Source organism: Podarcis erhardii (assembly GCF_964252035.2).
Source record: "Podarcis erhardii genome assembly, chromosome: 2".
NCBI lineage: Eukaryota > Metazoa > Chordata > Lepidosauria > Squamata > Lacertidae > Podarcis > Podarcis erhardii.
In genome coordinates, this window is record NC_138498.1 from 56,850,915 (window position 1) to 56,863,756 (window position 12,842).

At 42.2% G+C, this 12,842-nt stretch overlaps 1 protein-coding gene across 4 annotated transcripts in view; it reads left to right on the forward strand.

The window, feature by feature from the left end:
* The window catches only part of SEPTIN8 (septin 8), a gene marked incomplete at its 3' end in the record, with an annotated part of 54,908 nt that overhangs the window by 25,855 nt on the left and 16,211 nt on the right, over positions 1–12,842 (forward strand). For 3 of the 4 annotated variants that reach the window (XM_081851085.1, XM_081851086.1, XM_081851087.1), the window contains exons 4-9: positions 834–1,020; positions 5,053–5,214; positions 8,029–8,125; positions 9,970–10,138; positions 10,418–10,550; positions 12,153–12,343. In XM_081851085.1, the coding sequence (XP_081707211.1) occupies positions 834–1,020; positions 5,053–5,214; positions 8,029–8,125; positions 9,970–10,138; positions 10,418–10,550; positions 12,153–12,343 (939 nt within the window). Of the gene's footprint in view, positions 1–833; positions 1,021–5,052; positions 5,215–8,028; positions 8,126–9,969; positions 10,139–10,417; positions 10,551–12,152; positions 12,348–12,842 lie in introns of those variants that run through there. The other variant, XM_081851088.1, reaches the window with a different exon arrangement.

Genomic DNA, 12,842 nt, shown 5'->3' on the forward strand with positions numbered 1-12,842 from the left:
CCCCCATGCTCTTTTTCTTCTCCCACACTTTTTTTTTAACCCTGATAATCCTTTTTAGGCTGTGTAACTGAAAACACTTGTTTAAAACTTCAGCGTTTTAGTTTGTAAGGATCAAATCTCTTACCGATTTTTTACTTTTCAGGGTGGGTAGCTTGTGGTTTTCCTCAGCCATGAGGAAAACTAGTTGCAAAAAATTAATAAATACCCACCAGTTGGGACCTTATGGTGAAGGGTGGGTAATGAATTGAGTAAATGCCTCTCAAATATTTGTTGTATTATACTTTAATTATGTATTTCTTAGTTTTATTTGTATCCTGACCTTCATCCGGGGAGTGTGGAACAGTATTTTAGCCTTGCAACCACTCTGTATGGTTGGTTCATCTGACAGATGGTGACTAACCCAACTAACTCTGTGAACTCCGTAAATGAGCTGCCATTAGATGCTCACTTGACATATGAACAGTGTGAACATTCTTGGTTATAACTCAAGTGTGTAGTGAGTAACTGTGGTTTCATGTTATCACTTCTGCTTTATAACAAAGTTATCAAGTTCAGCTCATCAGCATAACACCCCTCCCCCCAGAAGTGCTTTTGGCCTTATTTCCAGTTTCACTTCTTGTGTGTGCACCACCTTCTGCCTAATTTTAGCTTTACCTCATGAGGTAACCTGTCATCAGTTAGCACTAAAAGTTTTTAACATCTCTTGCACTGAATTCTTATCAAAGCTTGGCAGATGGGGGAGATTTGGCCATTTCTTTCACAGCATCCTTGAAAGTACCCAGTAATCCTTTGTTAACTTTAGCATTCAGGTTGCTAATGGAATTCGTTTTTAGTTACAGGCCGATAGTAGATTACATTGACACGCAGTTTGAAAACTACTTACAAGAAGAGCTCAAAATCCGGCGTTCCCTCTTTAATTATCATGATACAAGAATCCATGTCTGCCTTTATTTCATCACTCCAACTGGTCACTCGCTGAAGTCCTTGGATCTGGTAACCATGAAAAAGCTGGATAGTAAGGTATGTGCTTTACCTCACATGTCCTACGAGCATTGACTTTCAATTAAGTACAAGCTTTGGTTGGCACCTTCAACCACCAATCACTGTGTGATTTAATTTATTTGCTTTAGTTTTCTGTACGCCACTTAGAGATTGTTTTAAAATATTAAGTGGCATAGAAATGGTCTAAATAAATAAATAGAAATGTTTATTCACTTCTTCTGCCAAGGAGGTAAAAGATTCCCTGTTCTCAGCAGTTGCCTTAGACACTATCCCTCCCACTTCATTACACTCACTCTAGGCCACTTCAGCGTTATAAAATTTGTTGTTGTGAATGTCTCTCTTTGAGCAATACAGAGTGCATCAACAGTGCTGAGATATGCATGGATTGGGGAAATAGGTTAGGGGAAGGAAATCCTGTAGGCTTATGGAATTTACGTATCACTGTTCTGATTAAAGTAAGACAGCCCTGACTATTGCGTGTAGGAAACAACTTAACAGAAGTTATAAGAAGATGGTCAACTCTGTAAATCAGTTTGTGTTAACGGCAGTTGTTCTGATGCAGTAGTCATTGTTCTGGTGAGTTCAATAAGGCAGCAACCATTTGTGGCTGTAGCCAGATGTAGACCATCTTAGCAATGCTGATAATTGCTTCCATGCAGCATGTGCTCAGCCAGCCAACTCTCCTCCTAGCTGATGACTAGGTGTGTGATGTTCAAAGTGAAAAAGCAAGTCTTCTGAAGTCCATGCTGTGAGGAGAGCTTGAGGCAGAGGGCAAAGGTCATTCACGTGAAAGGATTCATGTTCAAAACAAAAAAAGTTCACATTTTTATTGGGTGACCTTTTTAAACTTTAAGAACGTAAAACATTTTAAATGACCAAATGATATACTTTGCTAAGGATTAATTGGAACACCGCATCTGCTGAGGAATAGAGATGAGTCACTTATATATTTCGGCTCCATCAGCTTGAATCCTGAGCTTCATATGCTGAGCTTTGCCCACTACTTTTGTGTGTTGCTGTTTGGAGGCTATACTATATCCCCACCCCCACCCCCAGCAACCACTTCTGACACTGGCAGAATCCTTAATCCTGCATGCATAGATATTTAATCAGATTCATATGTGTATAATGCTCAAGTATGCATATGTAATAGAAAAAGAGAGAGAGAGAGAGAATCAATCCCAAGTAAACATTAAGGTCTGGTTGATAGCTCCAGTTTAGTCTTTGTTGGCATATGAAGTCAGTATTTAAGATATCGAGATCTCAAAGCATGGGGCTGACAATAAAATAGTAGAAATAACAAGTAGAAAGACAAGTGGCTAACTAGGATTGTGTGCTTCCATTGCAGAACTTTGTCATGTTTTGTTCTCTTTCATTACAGCTCACAGGAAGTTCTTTACAGGGGCATAAATATTAATATAATAATAAACAGTACGTTTCTGGTGGCCAGAGAGGTATCCTAATTTTTCAGAGTGGAGTGCCTTGGTAAAGAAAATGTTATGATTAAGTGTAGTCTGAACCTCAGAACCCAGGTCTGTGGGATACGTAGGAAATAATGCTCTCAATTTCCAACTTGCTCTTTGTCCCTTTCCGAGATTCTCCTGATTCAGATGTGGCTTGGATACTACATTGGCTTGAGATCAAACATCTGCTTAGCAAAGATGTAGGCATCTGAACTGGCTATGCATTGATGGGGAGGGGGGCAGCTGTTCAACAACTCTGCAATGTCAGCATGGTGATGTCAGACACTGGGTAGACTGTCTGGGTTTCCTGTGATATTAATGTATCTGGTTCATCCAAATGACTTCACCAGGCTTTTCCAGGGTGGAGGATCATTCTCCGCAGTTCTCTCTCCCATCATGCACTGGGGTGCCGCTGAAGTCATAACCAAAGGATCTGTTGCCTACTTTATCTGATTACTTCCAGACAGCCAAAAATGGTCTTCAAAGCTGAATTACTACATTAAATAATAGATGGCTGAGATTGCACCATGTCTAGCCGTTCATATCTCGACACTCACAAGTTAAAAGTATCCAACCCTATCTCATTTACCACTTTATCTTAACTCAGCATACATTTTGGCGCAGTAAAGTACAGCTCTGTTTTGGAAAACCACCTGTTTCTAAAAGGGCTTTTATGATACATGTATGTTTTATTATGTTGGCTTCGATTTTTAGCATACTGATGTTGCATATCTTTAATCTCATTCCATGCTTGCTCTTTCCTTGTGGTGGCTTCACCTGATAATTCAGAAGAGAGATTCTGGCTTTGTTTCCAGCTCTGGAAATGGAATTGGGAGTGAAGGTCAAGAAGATGCAATTTTGGATACAGTTTTGGGAGGACAGATTGATTACCTGTGGGAATATTTTAAGAGAAATCCCAAGATAATGAAAAGTTGTCCAGCTTGCTCTATAATTCACAATATAGTGATGGGAGATGGTGGCTGGGCTCCAAAGAACTGAGTGGGCTTGTACAATTGGCTTGGGTCAGCCAAGTGGCATATTTTACTCTTTTCAGCAACTGGCTCTCAAGCTAGATCACAAACTGCTTTTACAACTCTTTCTTTCCCAAAGCAGTTTGCACTGAAGGTGTGAGGGAAGCTGCTGTTTAAGGAAAAACAAGCCTAAAGCCTCCTTTGGGTGAACAGACTGGTTTTGCAGTTATTTCAATCCAGGCCAGCACTGACAACTGTGTCTTCTTGATGACCCTGACAGTGCTTTGTTGCAGCAAAATAGCAGTAAGCCCTGCACCTGCCAAGTCAATGCAAATAGAATTTGTGGGAATTTTGTTCTGTAGGCAGACATGGAAAAGCCATTGTCACTCAAGTACCTGTGTGTTGGTGGGCCACCAGGCATTCAACTTTAAGCTCAATTTCCCTGAAGTTGCCTGGCTTGCTTTTTCATGCTGCTTTTTTAGAGCGTGCTTCTCTGTTCTTTTTGGAACACATCCATGCTCCCCCCCCCATAAATTCACCTTTTAAAAAAATCAGCACCTCTGCATTTCTTCAAGCTAATTGCTGGAATCAGTGAATGCATGGTTTAGCAATTAGGTTTAAGAAATAACCACATTTTAATTGGCTGCCAGTTGCTTATAAATTTCATTTGTTCACAAAGCCTGCCAGGAAATTAAAGCAAGGGTAGGCTTAGATCTAAAGCACAACATGCTCTTTTCCAACAGTAGCACCCAATACCTACAACCTGTGTAAAGTCTTACCTGAGGCAGGGAGCTCCCAGAGTTGCACCCAAGAGGTTCAAGGGGCTGCCATGGAATGCAAATATTATTCACACACATCGTGTGTTTTCTGTTTGTATAGAGGGGGTTATGAATCCCGGCCAAAATCTCTTTTCATTTGCCTCTTGAAAGCAAACTACTGTTATCAGACAGGATTAGAGCAGATCAAAGTAGATCTCTGCTTTACTTTATACCCATGGTACAGTCTTGTTCATCCAGATGTTTTGGACTACAACTCCAACCTAGCTGACTTACTGCAAGGCCTCAGAAAAAAATAGATTTTTTGTGATAGAAAGTCAATTTTTTGACACTGGTTACGGTTAATTGTGTCACATTGACTTCACTCGGAATAGTTCTTCTCTCCCCCGCCTTGCTTTAATGTAAATTTCCTTGGATATCTGAATGCAAGAGAATACACTGTGGCCAAGGGTGGCTAAATGCTCAATGCTTGAGTGGCAACACTTGCTAGTTCAACTGTTTGATGTGACAGACTTGCATTCACAATGCTAAGCAACATTCTGCTCTCAGCCGGTGCTCCAGGCAGCTTGTATTCAGCTAGCTTTTACTCAAGAGTAGACCTATTGAAATTAATGAACAGAGCTAACTTAATTTCAACTATACACACTACTAGGAGGTTTTAAAAGCATTCTGGGTGAATTGGTGGCAACGGGATATTAAAGAAGAGCGGAGACCTAATTTAATGTGCTTATACAAGTGAGGTTGGGGGAGCCCAGTATCCCTAACACAGTGCAATTAATGACAGGCCTCCAAAACTCTTTCGGGGGGGAAATACTTCCATTGGTTTTATTTCTTTTGCAGGTGAACATTATCCCTATAATTGCCAAAGCTGACACGATTTCCAAGAGCGAGTTGCACAAGTTTAAGATCAAGATCATGAGCGAACTGGTTAGCAATGGAGTCCAGATCTATCAGTTCCCCACAGATGATGATGCTGTGGCTGAGATTAACTCTGTGATGAATGTGAGTAATGTGCTTACTGCAACAAGTTTTTACAGTTTTGTATTGATAGCAGTGACATATCCAAACTGAAGATTGTGTGAACTGGTAGACTCTATTTGTAGTAGTGCTTTGGTGCTATTCCTCCCATTTCTCAGTGGAGCACTCCTTGTTGTATAAGGAAGCAGTGGGGTCTTGTTGGGTTGGCTATTGCGATGGCGTGATGGCCCTTTTTCCCCTGGCGCTGTTGGGGCGCACTCACTTAAAAATAGAGTGCACCCACCTCACAGAACACCACTTCCACAAATTCCCTCAAACTACCTCAGATTATCTTGTGGGGGACTTGCGTGAGGTAGAACTTAATAATTAGGAGTCTCAGGCAGGATTTGTTCAAATAAACAATAACAATTTTATTTAACAAGGAAGTTTATGGCACGAGTGGATAAAACTTAGGATACTTCCGTTTACACTGTTATTTTACTTCAAGGTTTTCTCAGTTGTTTCACACTTAATACTTTGGTTCTTAACTTAATACTTTGGTTCTTAACAAGGTGGTACTTTCTGTCAGTTACACACCCCTTAGACCTGTCAGTTACACACCCCTACTCCTGATGTACTCCAAGTAATAGACCCAAGGTTTCACTGGTTTGGGAGTCTTCTCATACTAGAAGAATCTCTCCCCTCCTGACTGGAATGAGACCTAAGTAAATTGTCTCTTTACAGCCTCTACTTTTCCTTTATCAGCCTCAGCCTCCCAGTTAATTCCTGGCCTAATTACTCGTACAGGACACTACACACTGTCCTTCACACTAAGCTCAGAGACTCCTTTCTCTAGCTTGTGATACCGTATTTTTCGCCCTATAGGACACACTTCCCCCCCCCCCAAAATGAAGGGGAAATGTGTGTGCGTTCTATGGGGCGAATGCAGGCTTTCGCTGAAGCCTGGAGAGCGAGAGGGGTCAGTGCGCACCGACCCCTCTCGCTCTCCAGGCTTCAGGAAGCTATCCGCAAGCCTTGGGAGCCCGGCAGAAGGTCCCGCAGGCTCGCAAGGCTTGCAGGCAGCAGTCTGCAGCCCACAAGCTCAGGGGACAGTGGGGAGGTGCAGCGCTGCCACCCCGCTATTCCCCGACCTGATATGGAGGCTGGCAAGCTTGCTTCTCCCCATCGCCAGCCCCACAAGTCAGGGGATAGCGAAGAGGCGGAGTGCCGTCACCCCGCTGTTCCCCGACCTGATCTGGAGGCTGGTGGGGGGGAGAAGCAAGCTTGCTTCTCTCCCCCCGCCAGCCCCACAAGCTCGGGGGATAGCGGGGAGGCGGAGCGCCGCCACCCCACTATTCCCCCACCTGATCTGGAGGCTGGCGGGGGGGGGGGGGGGAGAGAAGCAAGCTTGCTTCTCCCCATCACCAGCCCCACAAGCTCAGGGGACAGCGGGGCAAGCCGCTGCCCCACAGAGGCTAGAGAGGCTGTCCCTGAAGGCAGAAGAGGGAGATGGAGCGCTCCGTCTCCCTCTTCTAGCTTGGGGATGGCTGCGCAAACCTGGGGGGGGGGAATAATTCCCCCCCCCTTGATTTCCCCCCCAAAAAACCAGGTGCGTCCTATGGGCCGGTGCGTCCTATAGGGCGAAAAATGCGGTATTTTCCTCAGAGTGGATACTTCTACCCAGAACCAACTCTCACTCCCTCTCTTCCTGCCTATCCTCCCACCCTCAATCCCAACCTACTCCAAAACCTCCTCCCAACACTCCCTCCAAAACTCACTAAAGGTCTCTCCAAAGCCTCTCCTTTTCAACCCCTCCCCCCTGAACATAGGCCAGTCAAAGACTGTCATACATTAACCCTTTTCTGGCATGGGGAAAAGAAAAAGAAAATACTTGGGGACCCAACCTGCCCTAGCAAAAAGAAGCTTTTCCGTCACAGCTATCATCATATACAATAAATACTCATGGGTATTACCAAAATTACTTAGTACTTTCCCAATAAACAGAATGCTAAAATGTGGTACACAAATAGTCCTACACAACCCAATTACCTGAACTGGACACTCTTCTTAAAATGCCTCTTGCTTAAGCTTGCACTATGGTCAACTTCATAACAGCAGACAGTACCAGACAGAGTAGAGATATGGAACATCCCTTTCACACTCGTTTTTGGAATGGGGAGTGAATTTGCAATGCTATCTCTAAACATACTGTGGATGTGACAGGCTCTACAAGTTGCCTCCTTCCATACCTGAATAAGCTGTGGATTGTGGAAGCTGAGTGAGTAGGAATACTAGACATCCAGAGTACTTTCCTTCCTTCTTTCTTTCTTTCACCTTGAGTTGCGTCCATATAAAGACCCTGTTGGGTGGATCAGTATGATTACTCTTATATCTCAGATATAAGAAGTCATTGAGGCAAAACCTCAATGCTTGGTTGGTCAGTAGCTTGCCTACAGTTATTTAATAGTCTTGATTCACCCCATGAGTCCCATCTTTGGAAGCCCTGAGCAAGCAACGTGATAGTATACATCTGAGCAATGAAGAGTCAGGTGGGATATGGAATATATAATCTACCCAAAAGCATTCCTTTTGGCAAAGGTTGTTCATGGAGAAAGTGACTGTGTGAAATCTTCAGTTCTTGGTTTATAGTTGAAAATGCTAGGTCCCCCCCCCCTTTGTCTTGTTTTAGTGTAACAGCAGAAGATTTTTCAGAATAAGTTTCTTTCTGCTGTTAGCAAAAATGCCAATACCACAGATGTGGGAAATGTGATTCTGTGCTATGAGGAGTTGAACTGAGGCTGAAGGCGCAAATGACAATTTATATTTTGCACTGAATTCCATGGTTATGTGTCATTTTAGGCTCATCTGCCGTTTGCTGTTGTAGGAAGCACAGAAGAGGTAAAGGTTGGAAATAAAATGGTGAGGGCTCGCCAATATCCTTGGGGTGTGGTACAAGGTAAGTCGGAAGCCAAGCCTCTTGACAGTGTTGTGTAAACTTTCCATGATTGTTTCCTGTTCTTGTAGCTGTATGGGCTGTAGTCATCATTATTCGTACTCGGAGTAAACCATTGAAATGAATGGACATGACTAATGGACCATTAATTCCAGTAGACCTACCCAGAGTATGACTAGCCCAATGGGTTTACTAATGTTCAGTTTTATGCCAAAGTCAGCTTGCCCTCAGCTCCAGGAAATGTCACAGTCCTCTTTCACAAGGAACATTCCTGTCATGTCACCTTTAGATGACAATTAGGTTTTTTTTCCTACTTGTGCTTGGCACCATCTAATTTTTAGCACCTGGCAGTTTATTTTGATGGCTGTTCTCTGTTTTCATTGCTAGGCTGGTATTTTATTGTGTCATTATACATTTTTTATTTTTACTGATTATTTGTCAGTTGCAGTATCTGTGGAAATGTTCCCAAGGGGGAGGGGCTTTAAAAGCACACACAAAAAATATGCATGCTGATCTGGCAAGGCTCTGTGGTGTTTTATTTTACATTTGTTTTTGTAAGCTGATTTTCCTACAACCAAGTTGAGCTGAAAATGGTTCCCAAAGATAGCAAAGTGTATTAAAAACGGATGCTGTTGCTATTTTTCCATTTATTAATTGCTTCCTATGAGGAATCCCAAAGTGATTTTACAATACAATTAATACATTTATAAAACCATTGCATATATACATTAAAAATAAATTATATATAAATACAAAAACAATTAAACAATACTTCAGGTGATCTATTAATATAAATCAAAAGCAGATAGTAATAATGCAATAAATACATCAACACACAATTAAAATACAGTTGAATACAAGGATACAAAAACACCCTCATGGTCGCCACAAATTCATGCTACATGCTCACTAAGCTGCTCCTTAAACCAAGGCTTTCAAGCATAGTGGCACCAGTAGTTTTAGAAGACTGTTCCTGATTAAATTAGACAGGCTCCTAAAATTCTGGTGTTTATCTGTTAAAAACATTTTTGTTTCATCAGGTATTTTTAGAAAATTTACTCAGTTCTCTGTTGGTTCTGTATTTTTTATTTTATGATATTTTGATGATTTTATATTACTTTTTTGGTGTGTACCACCACAATATTTTCGTTAGAAGCTAGTGGTATATAAATTCCCTTAATAAAGAAATGAAAAACATTTTTTTTAAAAAAACCGGTTTCACTCAAATAAGTACCAGACACAATCATTGCCTGCTTCCAAATAAACAAGCCTAAAACAATCACCATAACAATAATATGGATGATATCCTGCATTCCATATTTATTTATACAAAGGCAGCAATCCAAAATGCAATTGCTAAAGAGTAAGCCCCTTTTGTACCCAAGGGTTATCTCTGAGTAAATTTTGCATAGGATTGCTAATCGGATGGCACAAAGCTGTCCTTCTCTTAACAGAGGAAACACTCCTTCAATTCTGCTTAGAATGTTACACCAACAAAGAAAACCCCAGGAATTTGGGTCAAGTTGGTGTGTATAAACCATTGGTAGGCAAACTTAGGCCTGGGGGCCGGATCCAGCCCAATCACCTTCTAAATCCGGCCTGCGGACGGTCTCGGAATCAGTGTGTTTTTACATGAGTAGAATGTGTCCTTTTATTTAAAATGCATCTCTGGGTTATTTGTGGGTCATAGGAATTTGTTCATTCCCCCCCCCCAAAAATATATAGTCCGGCCCCCCATAAGGTCTGAGGAACAGTGGACCAGCCCCTTGCTGAAGAAGTTTGCTGACCCCTGGTATAAACCATCCATTTTTTCACAATGGCTATGCTCCTTCTCTTCATTTGCTCAGTTGAGAATGAAAGCCACTGTGACTTTGTAAAGCTGCGAGAGATGCTGATCCGTGTCAACATGGAAGATCTGCGGGAGCAAACTCACACTCGCCACTACGAGCTTTACAGGCGGTGTAAGCTAGAAGAAATGGGCTTCAAAGATACTGATCCTGACAGCCAGCCATTCAGGTGAGAGAGCATCATCCTCTCCATTCTTGCTTTCTGCTGGAATACCTGCACAGGTGTGTGAAGGCTGCAAGTTCTGTCAGAATCTGGGGCACTCTCATAAGCAGGGTGACAGTAATGTGTCATGTCCTTACTGCCTCACCGCCTCCCTCTTTGACACATGCATGCGCAACACATGTACGTAGGTGTAGCTTTATAGCTGCTTATTGTCTTCTGTTGTTTTTCATCACCTTTTAACGTCTAAGTGATTTGAGGTTTGTGTGTCTTTTGTGTCTTAACCAGCCTTCAAGAAACCTATGAGACCAAGAGAAAAGAATTCCTCTGTGAGTTGCAGAAGAAAGAGGAAGAAATGAGGCAAATGTTTGTGAACAAGGTCAAGGAAACAGAGTTGGAACTGAAAGAAAAGGAGAGAGAAGTGAGTGGCAGAGAATGGAATCTGGGCCACAGATTCATATGGCCATAAGTAATGGGTGGTGGGTAGGAGTGAGTGTGAGTGTGTATACCTATGACACTACAATTACAGTTACAGATAGGTAGCCGTGTTGGTCTGCCATAGTCAAAACAAAATAAAAAAATTCCTTCCAGTAGCACCTTGAAGACCAACTAAGTTAGTTCTAGGTATGAGCTTTCGTGTGCATGCACACTTCTTCAGGTATCTTCAGGTATCTTCAGGTATTTGAAGAAGTGTGCATGCACACGAAAGCTCATACCTAGAACTAACTTAGTTGGTCTTTAAGGTGCTACTGGAAGGATTTTTTTTTTATTTTTTTTTGACTACAATTACAATATTCCAACACTGAGAAGCAAAGAAAATGAGAACTTCCTTGCTGGATCCAACAGAGGCCTGTCAAATCCAGCATTCTGTCTCCATTGATAAGAGGAGCCAGATCCTTCTGGGAGCATTAAAGGGACATTCATCCTGTGGGGAATGCATTAGAGGGTTAGGATTGCTCCCTAATTTGTTTAATCCATTTTTAAAGGCCATCTAATCTATTGCTGTTGACTACCTTGTGGTAGTATATACCTTATTTTTTTTGTGTGAGAAACTACTGCCAGTTTATTTCATAGGCTGGCTCAAACTTTTATTTTATATGAAGGTTGTGGAGGAAAGTCTTAAAACTTCTGAATTGTTGTATTTGAATTTATTAAGATTAAGGTTTATTGCTCCAGGGCTTTCAGTACCTAAAACCTAGATGAAACAATCCCAAAATGACTGCATCCATGTCATACCTCCAGCATTATCTTACCCTAGCTATGAGCTGCTTCATTTTTTGTAAAAGAAACCTTTCAACTACAGTGGCACCTCGTGTTACGTACCACCCCCCTTACGAATGCTGTGAGTTATGCGCTGCGCTAACCTGGAAGTAGATGCCCCTTGTTGCGACCTTTACCCCGGGATGCGAGCGGAAGTTGCGCTCCGGCGGCACAGCAGCAGTGGGAGGCGCCATTAGAGAAAGCACGCCTCATGTTATGAGCAATTTGCTGTTACGAATGGACCTCCAGAACGGATTAAGTACGTAACACGAGGCACCACTGTAATCATGAAGGCATGTTGCTATCCTTCAGGAGCACAGGGGACTAATCTGACACATGAAGGTCAGGCAAGTGGGTGCCAAATAATTGTAAACCTTTGTTGTTCAGCTGGAACTAAGGGCCAGGCCATATATTAATGGAGTGGAGGAATTGCTGTTTTCACTATAGTGGTCCCTCCACTGATGTCTGTGGAAAGAACCCGCACAAGTCAGGCAGATTATTCTTCCCATGGTGGTATGCAGGTGTATTGAGAAGCAAAATTAGTCCATCCCACATGGATCCATTACGTAGATGTTAATCAGAGCAGTGCTGGATCCAGAAGGGACACCTGTGTTTCTCATTAGGGTTTAACTTTGCCCTCTGTGGTGACCTGTAGGACACACTTGCTTGGATGGGAGTGCCCTGCTGTAGGTCAGGATTGGGTTCTACTTCCTGCTAGTGGAGGCAGTGCTGACTGGGTTTTTTCCTCCCCTCCTTTGGCCAGCTGCATGAGAAGTTTGAACATCTAAAAAGAATGCATCAGGAAGAGAAGAGGAAAGTGGAGGAGAAGAGAAGAGAGCTGGAGGAGGAGATGAACGCCTTCAACAGGAGGAAAGTGGCAGTTGAAACCCTGCAGTGTCAGTCTCTGCAAGCCACTTCACAGCAGCCACTGAAGAAGGACAAAGACAAGAAAAAGTAAGCAGTTCGACATGAAATTCACTTTGTTTCCATCCTTTCCCAAGACATTCACACCCAGGTCAAGTCATCTAAAAATATTGCAACAGATGAGTTATTATTATTATTATTATTATTATTTTAAAAAGTAGTGGGAAGGAATGAGGAGGGGCTCAAGATGTGGTTTAGACAATTTCCAGAATTATAAAGAAGCCCCAATTTCCCATTCTAACAGAATAAGCCAAGGAAATGTTGTATAAATTTTAGCCGTAGTTTTGCAACCATACCAGAGATTTGAGGAGGGAAAAGACCTCCATCTTAGACTAATGAAGATTGATCCAGTAAATGCCTCTTCTGGCCCCAGGATAGTCTTGTCACTTTTTCTTGAAGTGCATTAGCAATGAAAACAAGCATAAAACAATTTCATACAAAAACAAGTTCATACACACACACACACACACACACACACACACACACACACATATATATATATATATATATATACACACACACACACACA